This window comes from Rosa rugosa, chromosome 3, assembly GCF_958449725.1.
Source record: "Rosa rugosa chromosome 3, drRosRugo1.1, whole genome shotgun sequence".
NCBI classification, from domain to species: Eukaryota; Viridiplantae; Streptophyta; class Magnoliopsida; order Rosales; family Rosaceae; genus Rosa; species Rosa rugosa.
The window spans coordinates 27003451-27020010 of record NC_084822.1 but is presented as its reverse complement, the minus strand read 5'-3'; the positions used below and the strand labels follow the sequence as shown (position 1 = coordinate 27020010).

General features: G+C 40.1%; 1 protein-coding gene and 1 long non-coding RNA gene across 2 annotated transcripts; both read left to right on the top strand.

The window, feature by feature from the left end:
* Nucleotides 1–3034: 3034 nt before the first annotated feature.
* LOC133737494 (uncharacterized) lies at nt 3035–4078 on the top strand. Its single transcript, XM_062165032.1, has one exon. It carries the CDS (start codon nt 3035–3037, stop codon nt 4076–4078), a length of 1044 nt encoding a protein of 347 aa, XP_062021016.1.
* A 2800-nt stretch (nt 4079–6878) lies between these two features.
* LOC133735155 (uncharacterized) lies at nt 6879–9219 on the top strand. The gene is made up of 3 exons (XR_009858786.1): nt 6879–7299; nt 7766–7827; nt 8958–9219. It is a non-coding gene; the product is annotated as an uncharacterized LOC133735155 (long non-coding RNA).
* The last annotated feature ends 7341 nt before the right edge of the window (nt 9220–16560 follow it).

Below are 16560 nucleotides of genomic sequence, written 5' to 3'. Positions count from 1 at the left end.
TTTTTGAAAACGCGGAAAGACTAAGTTAGAAAATTTTGTACACGCGGGGAACAAAATTTTCCCACTTTACTTCACTCACTCTCTCTCTATCTCGCCCTTCCCCGAAACCCTATCCCCCTCCCCCTCCCCATCCCCCCCGCCCCCCCGTCCCAATCTTTGTGGCTCATCTCGGAGGTGCAGCCCGGCGTTGACTCGTCGGAGGAAGGCGAAGAAGATGGTGACTACGGTGAGCCCACTCCGGTGGTTGGAGATCGTGACGGAGGAGAGAGAGTCCTCCAGATCCACTTTCTCTCTCCTCCATGAATCTGAGTTCTTGTTTCCTTTCTGTTCAGCACAGTACCCAACCTCCTCCTCCATGTCCGAACGGCACTGAACCATCCTCTTCTTCCTTCTCCGCCTCCGACCAGAACCCGACCCTTCTCCGCCTCTGACCAGCACTCGGCTAAGAACAAAGAGGAGAGAGAGGTTGGGTGCGAGGGGTTAGGGCTCAAAGATGGTGGATGTTCCAGAGTTCAAGGCCCCCGTTTCGGAGACGAATCGGAGCAACTCCGAAAGAAGTGTGCTTCGGGTTTCCGAGGTAATTTGAATCTTTTCAGTTTATATTGATATTGAAATTATTGGTTTCAGGCGCTCTAATCTCCTCAATCGATTCCCTTTCTTCAGCTGCAAACCAAAGCGATTAGTATTGGTTTCAGGCGATTATGCGAACGCTATAGAGAGTTAAACTGGTGAGTTTCTCTTCTTTTGTTTGGTTAATTTGATTTTGTTTTGGAATTTGGATTTATATGCACGAAGGAGTGTGATTTGGGTTCAATTGGATAACGATTGCTGCAAGTGAGTTTGATTTTGTGTTTTTCTTTTTTGGGGTAAAGGCGCCTGCTTTTACCAGAACTCGGCTTGGATGGAGTTCCACAACAAAACTGGCACACAATTTGGTGGCGGCATTCTTCATATCAAGGTCTCCAACTTTTCATTTATACATATATTTCGATTCAGTTTATCGAAATTTGGAGTTTTGAGCATCTGGGTTTTTTTGGTTGACCGTGATAAATAGTAGTCTCAGGATTTGTACTGTTAAAAAGTACCTAAAACTTTTGAGTTTTGATCGGAGCATTTTAATGCGACGTTTTAACTGCTATTTCCCTACATTTCCTGCGTTATTTCCTTAATAAAACTCTGTTTAGGAAAGTTTCCATTCTTCGATTGGGAAAGTTCCTATTTGTAGAAAGTTTCCATTTTGTAGTTTCTATTTTTCATTTTTAGAAAGTTTCCCATTTTAGTTTAGGAAAGTGTCCGTTTTTCATTTTAGGAAAGTTTCTATTTTTTATTAACAGTTTCTATTTTCAGGTACTTGGAATAAATGAGCTGAAATGAGCTCACAAATGGAAAGAGGAGCTAGAGAACGTTGGAGGGAACAAACACAAGCCACTAGAGACGCTGATAGGAGCATTTTAATGCGACGTTTTAACTGCATTTCCCTACAACTTTCTGCGCCATTTCCTTGAAAAATCCTTGTTTTGGAAAGTTTCCATTCTTTGATTGGGAAAGTTCCTTATTGTAGAAAGTTTCCATTTTTGTAGTTTTCATTTCTCATTTCTGGCAAGTTTCCATTTTCAGTTTAGGAAAGTTTCTATTTTTCTTTTTTTAGTAAGTTTCTATTTTTCATTTTTAGAAAGTTTCTATTTTTAATACAGTTTCTATTTTCAGGACCTCCGAGCTAAAAAGTGGAAATGAACGCACGAATGGAAAGAGGAGCCTGCGAACATCAAGACGAACAAATATGAGAGAAAACGGCCCACACATTTGAGCAGAAATGAAGAAATAAGATTTCCTAGTCCAACCAAGAAATCCTACGAAATGGAGGAAGGCTTCCCTAGCAAGTTTCCAATGCAATTATGAAAAAGAAATGGAAAAACAATGTGTTTTGCGTTGGAAGATGAGAAGGCTTGAAGATGAAGCAACGAGGCCCAAGAACTCTATGGATTTTCGGCAAAATGGATCAAGGCCCATCAAAGCCCATGACATTAGGGTTTGTGACGCAAAACCCTAACCCTAAAGATGTTTTGCCGTGAAAACCAAAGGGGAGAGAGAGAAGGTGGCGTGAAAATCAAAAGAAGAATAAAAGATTACACAAGAGATTTTCTAGGGTGAAGTTTATGGAAAGAATTCATTCCTAGAAACCCTAAGCATGTTTTGGCCGAAATATCAAGAAGAAAATCAGAAAATATTCAAGGAATTTCGGCAAGAATATATTAGGGTATCTTCTTGGAGTTTTATGATTGGTTGGATGACACACTAGGGCTTACTTGGCAAATTCTCATTGGTGGAAGGCATGTGGAATTATTAATTTAATTCCTTGGAAAATAAATCAGAAATTCAAGGCTTGGAGACCAAGTTGGCCGTGCTCCTATATATACTCCCCCTTTCTCAACGTCAAGGGCTCCCCTCCTTTGCGTTTAGACTTTAGAAAAATCAGAAAATACTTCTCTTTGCCGTGAGCTTTTGAAGTCCCCTCTCCATCCTCTAGTCATCTCCACGAGTTCAAGCAAGGCCAAAGAAGAAGAAGAGAAGCCGTGAGCATCACCATCCATATCCATCCTTGAAGCTTGCTTTCGAGTTTCAAGAAACCACAACGTGAATCATCCGTACCGCTGGGAGGACTCCGTCCATTTGTTAAGGTTATCCCCTTGGGATGAGTGGTTGCCCTTGTGATAGTTTTGGTCCTTTTGCCGCTTGTTCTGGTAATTGCCATGTTGCCACTCCCTCTTCTTATCTGTTGGCGGTGTAGCAGGGGTTTTGCTAGCGGTCTCCTGATGGCTGGTGGATGGTTGATTGGACTTTGCCGGTGTTGGCGGTGGTGGTGGGGTTTCTCCATATGTGATGAACTCCGCCTGTGCGTGGATGACAGCTTCGCTCATGACGTGGTTATAATTGCTCATGACAAGGGATTTCTCAAGGGGGATTTCCACAGAACTCTGCGCCACATCAAGCTTCTAGTTCTTCATTAACTCCAATCTTGGATAAGTATGACAAGATGTTCGAAGCTTTGACATCCTCTACTCAACAACTCATTCAATCACAGCAAAATCAAGAGAAGGAAATTTCAGATCTTAAGAAACAAGTGGGAGAATGTGTCAACAAGTTGAATCAATTGCATGATCAAGGAAAACTTCCAAGCAACACAATACCAAACCCAAGAGGAGGGTTTGAGTCCGCCAAAGCAGTAACAACACGAAGTGGAAGAGTACTCAATGACGTCCCTAAGGCACAGAAGAAGGACAACAGTGTTTCTGACCCGTCCAGGATTGAAACTGAACTTGCAATCCCAGACCCAGCTACTTCGAGGATTGAAGACTCATTGCAATCCCCAATGAAACCAGAAACCAAAGGTAAAATTTCTAACTCTTCAATTCCGGTTCCTACTAATCCTCTTTCTTCTTGTCTACCTTTTCCAAGTAGATTTGCTCATTCAAATGAAGAAGAAGACAAGAGGGATGTTTTGGATATTCTCTGGAAAGTTCAAGTCAACATTCCTCTCTTGGATATCATAAAACAAGTGCCAAAGTACGCCAAATTCTTGAAGGACTTATGCACCAAGAAGAGGAAGTTCAAGGGGAATGAAGTAGTAGCTCTTAGTGAGGAGGTGTCAAGTATTCTTCAACGAAAGCTTCCACCTAAGCTCAAGGACCCTGGACAATTCACCATTCCATGCACAATTGGTGTAAAGAGGTTTGATAAGGCTTTACTAGATTTAGGAGCTTCTATAAATTTAATGCCTTTCTCTGTGTTTTCAACTCTTAATTTAGGTACACTAAAGAGGACCTCTGTGGTGATTGAGCTTGCGGATCGCTCATCTGTTCATCCTTTAGGAGTAATTGAAGATGTTTTAGTAAGGGTGGATGGATTGGTTTTGCTTGCTGACTTCTTTGTGATTGACATGGAGGAGACGTCAAGTCCCACATCATTGCCTTTAATTTTAGGGCGTCCCTTCATGGCAACTGCTCACACAAACATCAATGTCTACAAGGGAACGTTGACTATGGAAGTCAAGGGCGCCAAAATTGTAGCATTTGGATGATTATAATTGAGGTGATAGAGAAATGGACCCTTTAATAGCCCCTTCTTGAAAGCTGCCAGTGCCATTGTTTTATCCAGATCCCAGCACTGAGATGCCGCCGCTCGCCATCTGGTGACTAAAGCCTTTAATGTTTCCTCTGTTTCCTGTACGACGTTGAACAGTTGAGTTGTGTTGTGATGTCTGGCGGACAACAGGATGAACCGAGAAAGGAAAGCGTTTGACAATGCGTGGAATGAGTCCATGGATCCTGGCAGGCTCTCAAAGAACCAGCTCATTGCCTTGCTATCCAGCGTCTCGCTGAACAAGTGGCAGAGTGTGGCGTCATCAAATCCCTTGTTGTTGGTGACCTTTTTGAATGTGTCCATGTGGACGAAGGGATCCGACATGCCGCTGTAGTGTGGCATTTTTGGCGTCTTTGCATATGCTGGTCGGACGACCTGCAAAATCCTGGCGGTGAATGGTCCTGGTCTGGACACGAAGAGCGGATTTGGAATTGGCGCTGGGGTGCCTGCCTCTTCCCGGATTAGCCTTTGCTCCAATTGCTGCGTCCTTTCTAAAATTAGAGCGGTTGCATCGCCAGCGGGTCCTGCTTGGAGGTTCCGCTGTGCCAGTTCCCGCTTGGGGGCGGACCGATTGCCCTTAGTTCTAGCCCTGGTTGCGGAGCGGCTGGTGTGCGGCTGTGACTCCATCTCCTGCACCATCATAAGGCGGGGCAGAGGAGTGGGCCCATTCCCAATAGATCTGGAGGGTTTGGCGGTACTTGCATCTGTAGAACTAGTACTGGTACCACCCGCCTAGGTTGGGTCGACTACGCCTGGTGCTCCGCGATTGCTCGCTCTGTGCTGGGTTAGCGTTTGCCTCCAACGCCCTCTTTAATTCGTCGAATTTAGATATTAGTGTGGCCACCTGCTTTTGGGCCTCAGCCTTCTCCTTGTGCTCCTGTTCACGCTCCCTATTTGCCTTGTGGAGGTCCGCCAATGCCAGCTCATACATAGCGACGAGGTCCTGGACCGGTGGGCGACCGCAGCCTGGTTGGGTTTCTGCTGCAGTTTTGGTCAGCGGGACATGGGATGAGCCCTGGGGTTCTACACTGGGGTTGACCGGGGTGTTGAATAATGCACGGTTAACATTTACCGCTGGGTTAATGTTAGCCGCGGGGTTGGTGGGTTGGCAGATTGTTCCGCCTACTCTTTAGCGTTTCCCCCGCTACCGTTAGTCATGGTAGTCGTGGTGGAATGGCCTTTTGTTCAAAGGTTCCCATAGACGGCGCCAATGTTAATGTCTAAGGTTCAGTGGTAGCTAAACCTTTGGATAACGCTTGTCCGAAGGGCGGACCGCTACTTATGATATTCTTGGTGCTTCCGCTACCTGTCAAGTAAAATACAGAGGGCGTTAGAGGAAGACCGCGTTGGGCGGTCTTCTCTTCTCCGATGCCTAAGTTAGTCAATGTATTTATGTTGACATAGTAACAGTAGACAAGTAGTGAAATGCGTCATTAATGAGGAGAGAGGAGAGAACCTTTTATAGGTGAGGAGAGGACTGATCTTCTCCATGTTTTCGATGTGGGACTGATATGCATCAGTCCCCAGCTTCTGGAGCTTCTTATGCTGTTTTGGCACGGCACGTGGCTGCACGTCGGCGGTGATCTGGGGGTGAGCTGGGGCTCAGGCGGTAGCCTGCTTGGCTGTGTTTCTGTATGTCACACCATTGGTGGTAGTTGGTACCGCTGGCGGTAACATGAGCGTGGCTCATTATGGCTAATTATGCTTGCAAATGCCTATGTAAGTACACCGGAGAAAGCCACCAGAAACACCTTCTAATCCTTGGCACTAACGATCTCTACCTCCATTTACTGCAATCTAATGACATTCTTTCAAGGTTTAAGTTGAGTGCTAAGTTTAGCTTATCAACTAGTGAAAATTTCAGCATTTTCTACTTTAACCTAATTTTGTTCAAATTTAGTCATCTTCAAGGCATCTTTTCACATGTCTATTATATCATGGTATACTTAGCAAGATTCCTCATAAAGAAAATTCTAATTCAAAAGGAAGAAATTTGGAATTGTAACCTCATTCTAAAATTAAAATAGTTTTGCCGAGTTTCTTACTGAACTTCTTATCTATTCACTTTGAGTTTCATTTTATCCAACTTCTTGATCTTGAAATTTCCTAAATTTTTTGTATGTCTCGTTTTCATTAGTTAACAAATGGTCTAGAAAGTCTCATCTTATTCCAATGCAAAGTGAATTTTCAATGAATTTTTTAAGTTTGGTCTGTATTTGGAAAAAATTCTAGAAATCTAAACCCATTCACTGAACTTCTACGGAAATTTGAACTCCCATTTGAATAATTTAACCTCTGAATTTTTGTATATATTGATGAATTAGACATGTTAATTATTATTTTAAAACTAGCCTTGGTGAATTTGAAGCTATACTCTTTCGATAAAATTTTAAATTAAAGAATTTATAGCTATTGTGTTTCTTTTATTTTCCTCTTTCTTATTATTTGTAACGTCCCGTATCTTAAATTACCAATTTACAAGTTAGTTGGACGGTAAACGACCGTTATTTTCACTTTTACTGTCGTTTAAGTACTTTTAGTGGCCCTAAAAGTTGACTTTTTGATCGGGCCAAAATTTGAGAAAATTTCCTTCATGAAAGTTGTAAAGGACGTTAACCCGAGCGCGTGCATATGTGGTGCGTAAAAATCGGAGTTCGTATGCAAAAGTTACAAGCGAAATAGTAAAGTTACTGTTCATTGGTAGAAAGTATAAATTTGAAAATTTACTGTTGCTGGGTAATTTCTTTTCTCTCTCCCCTTCCCCGCGTTTTCTCTCTTCTCCCCGAACTGTTGCTCTTTCTCCCTCTCGCCTGCAACTCCGGCCTTCTTCCTCCTCCGGCCACCTGACGACGAAAAGCAAGTATCTTTGGACTCGTCTCCGCTCCCTCTAGGTGCCTGTGGTGGTGTTTTGCGGTGGCTCGGCCCAATGAGCTCGGATTTGAGCTGTGAAGTTCACTGTAGCAATCCGGAAGTTTCGTCGATTTCCGGCGATTCCGGCCATCTCCGGCCACCAAACCGGCGTCGAAGGAGCGGTTTTTCCCAAGGATCATGTTGCCCCTAGCCTTGAGCCACGATTTGCAGTGTGGAGGTCGAATCGAATGTTTGAAATTCCGAGTTACTATTCACAATTCGGGTTCAAACTTCTCTTTAATTGTTGAGGTACTTCCGCTCATTTTCTAACTTGGTCACAGTTGAAAGAATTAATGGGTGTGTTGAGAAGGTGCTACTGCCAAATTTTGGTGGCCATCGGAGATGGTGGCGGTGGCGGCGGCGCCGCCATTGTGGGCGGCGGTAGCGGTGGCTAGGGTAGCTTTTTAATTTAAATTTTTGGCTAGTTAAATTCTATAATTATCATAGAGCTTGTATGTGAAGTTTGGTGAATTTTGGAGAAGCTTGGAATTAATTATGAATTTTTGAAGTTTAGGATTTCGATTATCGAATTACGAGAATCCGACCGTCGGATATCTCTCGGTTCTGCTTTGGAACCTTTAAATTAACGAATTGGTATTAGTGGTATAATTTGGGCTGAATCCGAGGAGAATGGGAGATGTAATTTATGAGGAATTGAGTTTAGGAATTATATTAAATTGTTGAATAATTATTCACGGAATATAATCGTGTACAGGATGTCGTACCGGGCTCTGGCTCGATAAAGGAACTCGTATACGTGACCGTCGGAATAGTACTGTGAGTGGACTTTTGTTTTTAAGTAATTGATGCATGCATTATTTCTTAAAGTATGCTCTATTTATTCATCAATTTACATTTCGAGTATGAGATTATAAATTGATTTCGTATTATCTCATATAAATACTTTCATTATTGATTCGTTTCCGAAATTGCTTTTGATTTATAATCTTAATGGTGAATTATCTTATTTCCGAGGTTATTTCCGGAATTATTCTCTAATTATATTTTATTTCGATTTGAGACTTTTAAAGGAGTTTCGAAATGGGATTTCGATGGAATTATTTTTCTTGTTCATTTATTTGATCCTTGGTTTTGGCATTGGGAATGCCTTAGCAATAATGGCGGTTTGAGAACTTTGTTTATTTGAAGATTTTATGGCGTGCGGGGTCACGTCATAGGACTATGCTTATTTTCTTTTATTTACTTTTGAACTTGAGATTATCTTGGCGTGTGGGACACGTCGTTGGAAATTCTTTTACGAGAGATGGGGGAAGCCTTATGTATTTTGGATTTACTCGGTTTTCGGTTATGTTTCCCTGTGCCATACTGAGGGGTGATTTTATCATGCTAGCATTGATTTTCCGCCTTTGTGGCGCGGTGATGGGATCACCGTAGCCCTTCCGCCTTTGTGGCGCAGGTTACTGTCTCTGTGACAGTAATTCTGTAGCCCAGTATCCTATCGCTACACTTAGTGGCGTAAGGGTATATTACGGGAGTTATGGGAGTTCTTTAGCCTGGGAGGCTATCACCCAACCAAGCCTGAGTGGCTTATTCGTATGGCTATCATCTTCCCCTACTTATACTATTTTTGACTAGCGGGGACTAGTCTGAGTTTTCTTAACCAGCGGGGCTGGACTCATATTTTCGAGTATTGAAATTTCAATCTTTTACTCTGTTGTTGTGACTAGCGGGGCTAGTCGGTTTTCTGGAGTTCAACGTTTTTCGGGTGATTTTCTTAAGTGTTTTATAAATGTTGCATGCATCCGGATTTTTTTATATATCGAAAAATGTGGGAAAGTATGAAGTTTTATTTTGGTTTATTCATATTAAATTATTTATTTTTGTCCACTCACGCTAACGTGTTTTTCAATTACTTTCCCCTGGGCCCTTCGGTTTCAAATGCCCAGTGTACAGGTGAAATTAGTTGAGGTCGGGCGTACATGGTGTCGAGGCATAGTCAACAGCATGGCTTCCGCGTTTGCCTTTGAATTAGGTTTTCCTCATTTACCTTTCTATTAGAATTGCTCTGATTACCTGAGGAATTAAGGTTATTAAGCTGAGATTTGTGTGTTGTGAATTTGGTTGACGTTGATTTGGGGAGCAGGGTGGCTCCAGGAGAATAAGGATGGGTGATTTAGAAGTGTAAATTTTCTTTCTACAGGTTTTGGGTTGTCCACTTTAGGGGAAGTTCTGCCAAATTTTTGGCAAAATTTCTTCTATGGTGGGCCCCGCAGGGCCACCCCAGATTTCAGGGTGAAATCTGGGGCGGGTCTTGTCAGTATAAATTATTATTATTTTTGAAATAAGAGCCGGTACTGCTACCCTCAAGTCTTAATTAATGAAGCTGCTGAATACATGGGGGGACAAGATGCCTATACCCCTAATTACAATACGCATCGAGAGAACTTCCTGAGATAATAACAAGAGTCTCAACTAAGACAATTTATTCTAATAAGAACCAACTAGTAAAGAGTGATGTACTGGCTACTCCATTTGCTTTACAATTGTGGTGATATGCCAGAAAGTAAAAGCTTTACTCGAAGCCATGATATACTAATATGATAAGCTTTCTCACTATGTTGCCATCTGAATATAAATTTGATAACACTAAGTTTAACCCTGCCACTAGGAGGCTACGACCTTTTGATAAAGCAAGGAACTTGCCTTCTACCTAGAGCAAACACATCACTGTAACTAAGAGACTGCTACCATTTGCTAATATTAATTATGATCAGCTTTATTGTTAACTGAATTAGTTCACAAGGTTTGGTTCAATCTCCTCAACCTTTACGAAATAGAAAACTTTCTTCCATTTTATCTATTAGTTTCAATGTATTTGGCTTTAATTGTTATCATGGTTAAAAGATCGGTCGATCAATAGAAAAACCCAAAGACTCTCTCTCTAGAAAACCAAGGCAGCGCTTCTACTACATCTTTAGCTCTCGTAGGGAGGATTAAGAGAGGACCTCCTTAAACTTGAAATGTGAGGATTTTTTTTCTTTTAGCATGTAGTTTAATAATCTAAACCATTCATTCTCTTGCTACATGCACACATATATGAATCCTTCAAAAAATTAGCCAAATCGAAAAATGTTTAACCATTTGATTAGCATAATGTTCGTTTTAATTTTATCTAACAGCCTACATTTGTTTACATAATTTTGAGTGACCAAATGATTTTGAATTTGGTTGATTTTTTGTGGACAAAATTCTTGCATAGGAATCTAAAGGATCAACAGTTGGAATCATTGAATTAGGTCATATACTAATGTAAAATAGTAAAAATCATCAAATTCTTAAAATAAGGAGGTCCTCTTTTGATCCTCCCTATATATATATATATATATATATAGTGTGTGTGTGTGTGTGTGCGTGTGTGCGCGCGCGCTTTCAAGGCAAAGAACAAAGTAAAACAATCATACTCATATAATTGCTGAAAACTAATTTATGAGTCTGTAGACAGACTACAGACTCAACAACTGGAGGGACAGAGAGGAGGATTGAAGAGGGCGTTGCAATCCGGAAACGCACTAAACTGGGGGGGTTTTTGGTTTTTAACGAAAAATAAACAGAAAACAAAAAGAGAACAATTTTGATTTTTGGTTTTGAGAAAAAAAGATGGAGAACATGTTAGAGACTTGGAAATCCACCACCAATTACTTTCGAACAATGTTAAGTTAACCTAGTTTCAATTACTATGGCGTGAACAGAGACCAACCAAGAAGCAAGTCGGAGCAGATCATGTCCCTTATTAATGTTTCCCTAATTACTTAGTCTACGTGAAAGCACAATAGCTAAGCCTATCAAACATGCAATCAAGGTATAGAATGCTATCCTATCAACAACACATATAGTGTCAACATATTTGAAGCATTAAGATCTCATGGAAACGATTGATTATAGAGTTGCAGTTTAGTGTGGAACGCCTACCTAGCATGCTCTTCTAGTTGTTTAAAACATCAACTTTTGTCCAAAGCCTTGCATACTTGTGGATTAGAAAACAAGACGATTAGGTGAATTATTTTCTAAACCTAGCTCCAATTACATGCATAAATCCTATGTTGGCCACCATAAAACAAACACATGCAAAAGTTTTCAATCAAACAGAGATAAACAACCAATTCACACCAAGGATCAAGAAACTAGATTTAAACAAACATATGTTCTACATAATTGGGGCTTCAAACCTTGCCCCTAACAAAGATAACTAGCCACACATCGTCTTAAATTCAACAAATAAAAACATGAGTATTAGATTACAAGAGGATAAAAATCGTAAAAGGGAGAATATGAGAGCCACGAATTCACTTTTAGGCTGCCCTTGGATACAAGAACTCCTTCAAGATGAAGAACACAGCAAGACTTGATGGAAGATGGATGATGATGCACGGTTTTGCTCTTGGAGTACTTGGGAATTTCAAGACTTTGTGTACTAGGGTTTGGGGCAGAAGATTGGGCTGTAGGGTGGTGCTTTTCAACATGTTCAGAGCCTCTATATATATGGAATACACAGCCCAAGTTTCCTTTTCCAATTCTGCTTTGAAAGCCTCCCCTAGTTTCTTGAGGATTCCTTCAATTGGTGCACAATTAAATGATTTTCGAGCCTTAGTAATCTTCCAAAAATCTTGAGAAATCATTCTAGGACTCCCCTTCATATTTGCAGCAGCAATAACCTTCCAAAAATGCCCAAGAAATCCGTCCAAAGAAGAGTTTCGGCCAAAATACCCTGTTTTGACTAGGATTCAATTTCTGTCTCTGAAGCTTCCTTCTTGGACAAGGAACGCCTTTCTCTCGCCACTTTTCTGGATGGTTATTAACTCCTACGTGTTCTATGACATCACATATTCTAGATTGATCAACAACCTTCTGGAAAAACTCCAAGTAAATCGCCAGAAAAGATCTCCCAAAAAGCTTCGTGAAAAGCTGACAGTTTCTGCCTTGTCGGGAAGCCTGCTTTGACTTTGATTTCCTACTACCTCGTCGACGATTTTACCAGATATTTGGCTCTTGTCCGAGTATAATATCATTTATTTAAGAATCGCTGGCCTTTTATGCAAAGGTGCAGTTGGAAGAATGCAAGAATTGCTCCTCAAAACCGTTCCCAGAATGCTGATTCTGAAACTGCAGTTTTCTGCTTTGCAGAAACTGTTTTGCACACAGATTTCCGTGGACTTCCCTTGTAATTTCTGGACAATGGTTGATCAATGTTGGTCCTTTGCATCAGTACTTCATTATCCATGGCTTCGTTGCTCCCTTTAAGCTCCTATTTCTCTTGAATCACTCCACGAACTACCTAAAAACAAAACGAAGTTAAAACTGACTTTTTAAAGGAAATAACTAAGAAAAGTGTAAAAGATCACACATTATATTTGGCGCATTTATGCTCCTATCAAAGGTAAAATTTCTTAATTATAAAAGAAAAGAAATCCAACTATCTCATACTTCAAATTTAAACTGTAAACAACACAAGAAGTGCAAAGAAAGAAATACACTAGAAAATCTCATACGTTAGAAAATGATACAAAACGTTGATAGCAAACAGGCAGATCTAATTATTGATAGCATTGCTCTAACTTTAACAAAGAAAGGTAAACTGAAACTAATAGAAAAGTTTTGAGTTGAATAAAATCACAATGCAAAAGAAAAAAATCTAAAGTACTAAAGGAACAATATTCGAGGATTATTACTCTGATACCATTAGTAAGAACCTGGCCCAAAACTGAACCAAAGCATTTTTAATAGCTAAGTTTTAAAATTTGAATTGCAAAAAAAGAAAACACCAAATAAGAAATTAGTTGTAAATACAATAATAACGACAGTACAAAAAAGCCACAGTATTTTTCTTTTACAAGGAACAACAAAATAAGATAAACTCCTACTCTCCACTGTACTCAACCCAACCTCTTCTGAAAAGAAAATTAAAAGGACCTGCAAACAACAAATGAGGAGTGAGTAAAAATACGCTCAATGAGTGACCCAAGTAATAAGTCAGTCACAAATAACATCCTTCATAAAACACTTTCCCAGCACACACTTGTCAATAATATCATCCCACAATTTAACACCAATATATAATCCGTTTGGTAACCAAACTCACCCATATGAAACACGATCAACACAGCACCCACATTTGAACAACTTTCTCTGCAAAACAATAAAGAAATAAGAAGTAGCTAAATGGTTTTCAAAACTAACTGATAAAGTCAGATTTCAAGACCTTTAATCCAAAGAGCGATATTAGCAGAAAGCCCAAACCCGACCTCAAGAATAAGTGCTAGGAGATATCAGAACAAGGTTCACTGAGCAATTGCTTACTCTTACTAGTCCGAATATAACATAATGAAACTTAGAGATGAAAAACAAATGAGAATGAAACCATCCTGATACGTTCAAAATGAGTGCTCAAAATTAAACCTGCATCGAATTGTAGTTAGAATAAGTAGGGATCGTTCTAAGCAAGGGATTGGGGTATACTTCCTGTCAAAAACGTTAAACAAATCAGTACTATTCATAAAGTATAAAACAAAAATAAAACAATATATATATTTACAAAAACTACAAGATAGGGGGGATTTATAAAAGTTTGTATTTAAATCTAACTATATAATATATGTGATTGATCAAACCATGAATCAAGATAGATACAGGGGATGGAAAAGATGGAAGATGAAATTAACAACCATTAACACGAAAATAAGTAATCTAATCATAAACCATGGATCAAAATATGTAGATGAAAGAAATCAATCAAGAAAAGAGATGACCGCATACAAAGGTCTTATTATTTCCCTGAATTAAATTAACTAGATGAACGCACCATAGTTAATTCTATTAAACATGCAGTGCTAGTCGTAGAATGCTACACAAAACATATTTAACGCATAAAGGTCAATAAAATTTTGATTGATTTAAGCCAAACAGACAAGTTAGAACGCTAATCAAGCATGCAAGATTTATTGTTGATTTACCTAAGGAATTATAGGTTTTTCACTTAGTAATTAAGAACTAGAACGCTAGTATATCTTCATCTGGATTCAATTACATGCTCAGTATTCTAAGTTTGTAACCAAATGACAAGACCCGCCCCGGATTTCACCCCGAAATCCGAAGTGGCCCTGCGGGGCCCACTTTAGAAGAAATTCTACCAAAAATTTGGCGGAACTTCCCCTAAAAGTAGGCTACCCAAAACCTGTAGGAAAACATTTACACTTCTAAATCATCCATCCTTATTCTCCTGGAGCCATCTGCTCCCCAAATCACAACTCCAATTTCATCGGATGTCAGTCTCAACCCAAAGACAATATTAATCTCATAGATTATCAGAGCAATACTAATCCCCTAAGTAACAAAGAAAACAGAAATAGAATGAGTACGCGGAAGCAATGCTGTTGGCTATGCCTTGACTCCATGTACGCCCGACCTCAACTAATTTCGCCTGCAAACTGGGCATTTGAAACCGAAGGGCCCAGGGGAAAAGTATATAAAAACGTTAGCGTGAGTGGACAAAATAAACAATTTTTAAACAAAATGGATTTTTATACTTTCCCACAATTATTTCATTAAAAACTTTCGATGCATGCAATAATTATGAAAACAATCCACGAGAAGCTCCTCTCAAGAAATGGGGCTAGTCACAAATAACCACGAAGAAGAATATAAATTCCGATGCTCGAGAAATAGGACCAGCCCCGCTGGTTAAACAGAAATCGGACTAGCCCCGCTAGTCAAGAACAACAATAAAATGATACGGGGAAGAGAGTTCACCATACGGGAATGGAGCCTCTCAGGCTCTACCTACCCTCGACTGCCACTCACACATAGATTGTGCGAGGAGGAGAACTAATAACCTCGACTGCCACCCACGTGAGGAGGAGAATAAGCTACCTCAACTGCCACTCACAAACACAAAGTAAGTGAGGAGGAGACCTAATCGAATGACCCGAGTATGGTGAGGAAAAACAATCAAAAACCAGTAAATCAGTAAGGCTTCCCCAATCTCGCAACAAAACACGAGTATGAATCCCATCCATACTCGGAAAATCTCAAGAAAATATATACTCCAACGACGTGGCCCCGCACGCCAAAATATTCTAGAATTCATAAACCATTAGGCGAGAAATAATCGATAAAATAATTCAATCGAAAATCCCATTTTCGAAAAATAATCCAAAAAATCTCAATATCGACGAATAAAATATTTTAATAAATTCCGGAAATCACCTCGGAAAGTAATTCGTCGAAAATCACTTAAATCATGATTTCAAATAAAAACCATATATCGGAGATACTTATCAAAGGCTCAAAATCCATTCCCGAATCATAATTGAAAATAAATTATAATTAATCTCTGAAAATTTAATCATATTCCGAAAACAAATCATGAAATCCAAATCTGAGCATAATAGATTCGTATATGAAATTCATATGGAAAAACAATGCCAAAATTATAATCCAAGGCAAAATATTATGCTCGATAATAAAATGATAAATAAATTATTATTTCTGGAAAAATAAATGCATGCATCATTCTTTAAAAATAAAAGTCCACTCACAGTACTATTCCGGTGATCACGCATACGAGTTCCTTCGTCGAGCAATCGCTCGGTGCGTCATCCTGTACACAATTATATTCCGTGAATAACTATTCAACAAATTAATACGATTCCTAAAATCAATTCCTCATAATCACATCTCCACTTCTCCTCGGATTCAACCCACATTCTACCACTAATACCAATTCGTTATCTTAAAGGTTCCAAGTCAGAACCGAGAGATATCCGACGGTCGGATTCACATAATTCGATAATCGAAACCCTAAACTTCAAAAATTCATAATTAATTCCAAGCTTCTCCAAAAATCACCAAACTTCACATACAAGCTCTACAACATTTACACAATTCAATGGGCTAAAAACTGGAATTAAAACACTGCCCCACACACCTCCACGCGCCACCAACAGTGGCAGCGCGTGGGCCCCACGCGCCGGCGGCCACCACCTCCGATGGCCACCAAATTTTGGCAGTAGCTGCAAAACAACAAACCTAACCTCTTTCTCCACTACAACACATCCAAATAACAAGTAAAAACAGCCGAAATCATTTGATGAACACAAACCCAGAAATTTCCAAAAACCCTAGAATTTCATTTCGTCAATTCGACTTCTACACAATAAATCATGATACAAGGCCATAGGGGAAATGATCAGTGATGAAAACCAAACCTTCGACGGCGATTTGGTGGCCGGAGGTGGTCGGAATCGCCGGAAATCGCCGAAAAACCCCAACTGCTACAGTGATCTTCTTAGGTCAATTCCGAGCTTTTCCGGCCAAATCTTCGAAAACCAAGGTTACTAGCGTGTTGGGAGGGAGGAGGCGCTCCTCTGGTGACCGGCTGGTGGCCGGAAAGTGAAGAATCGAAGGGAGGACGAAAATGGCCGAACCGGAAAAGAGAGAGGTCGGGGGAGAGGAGAGAGAAAGAGCCGGGTAAGTTTCCTAAATTTGGAAACTTAC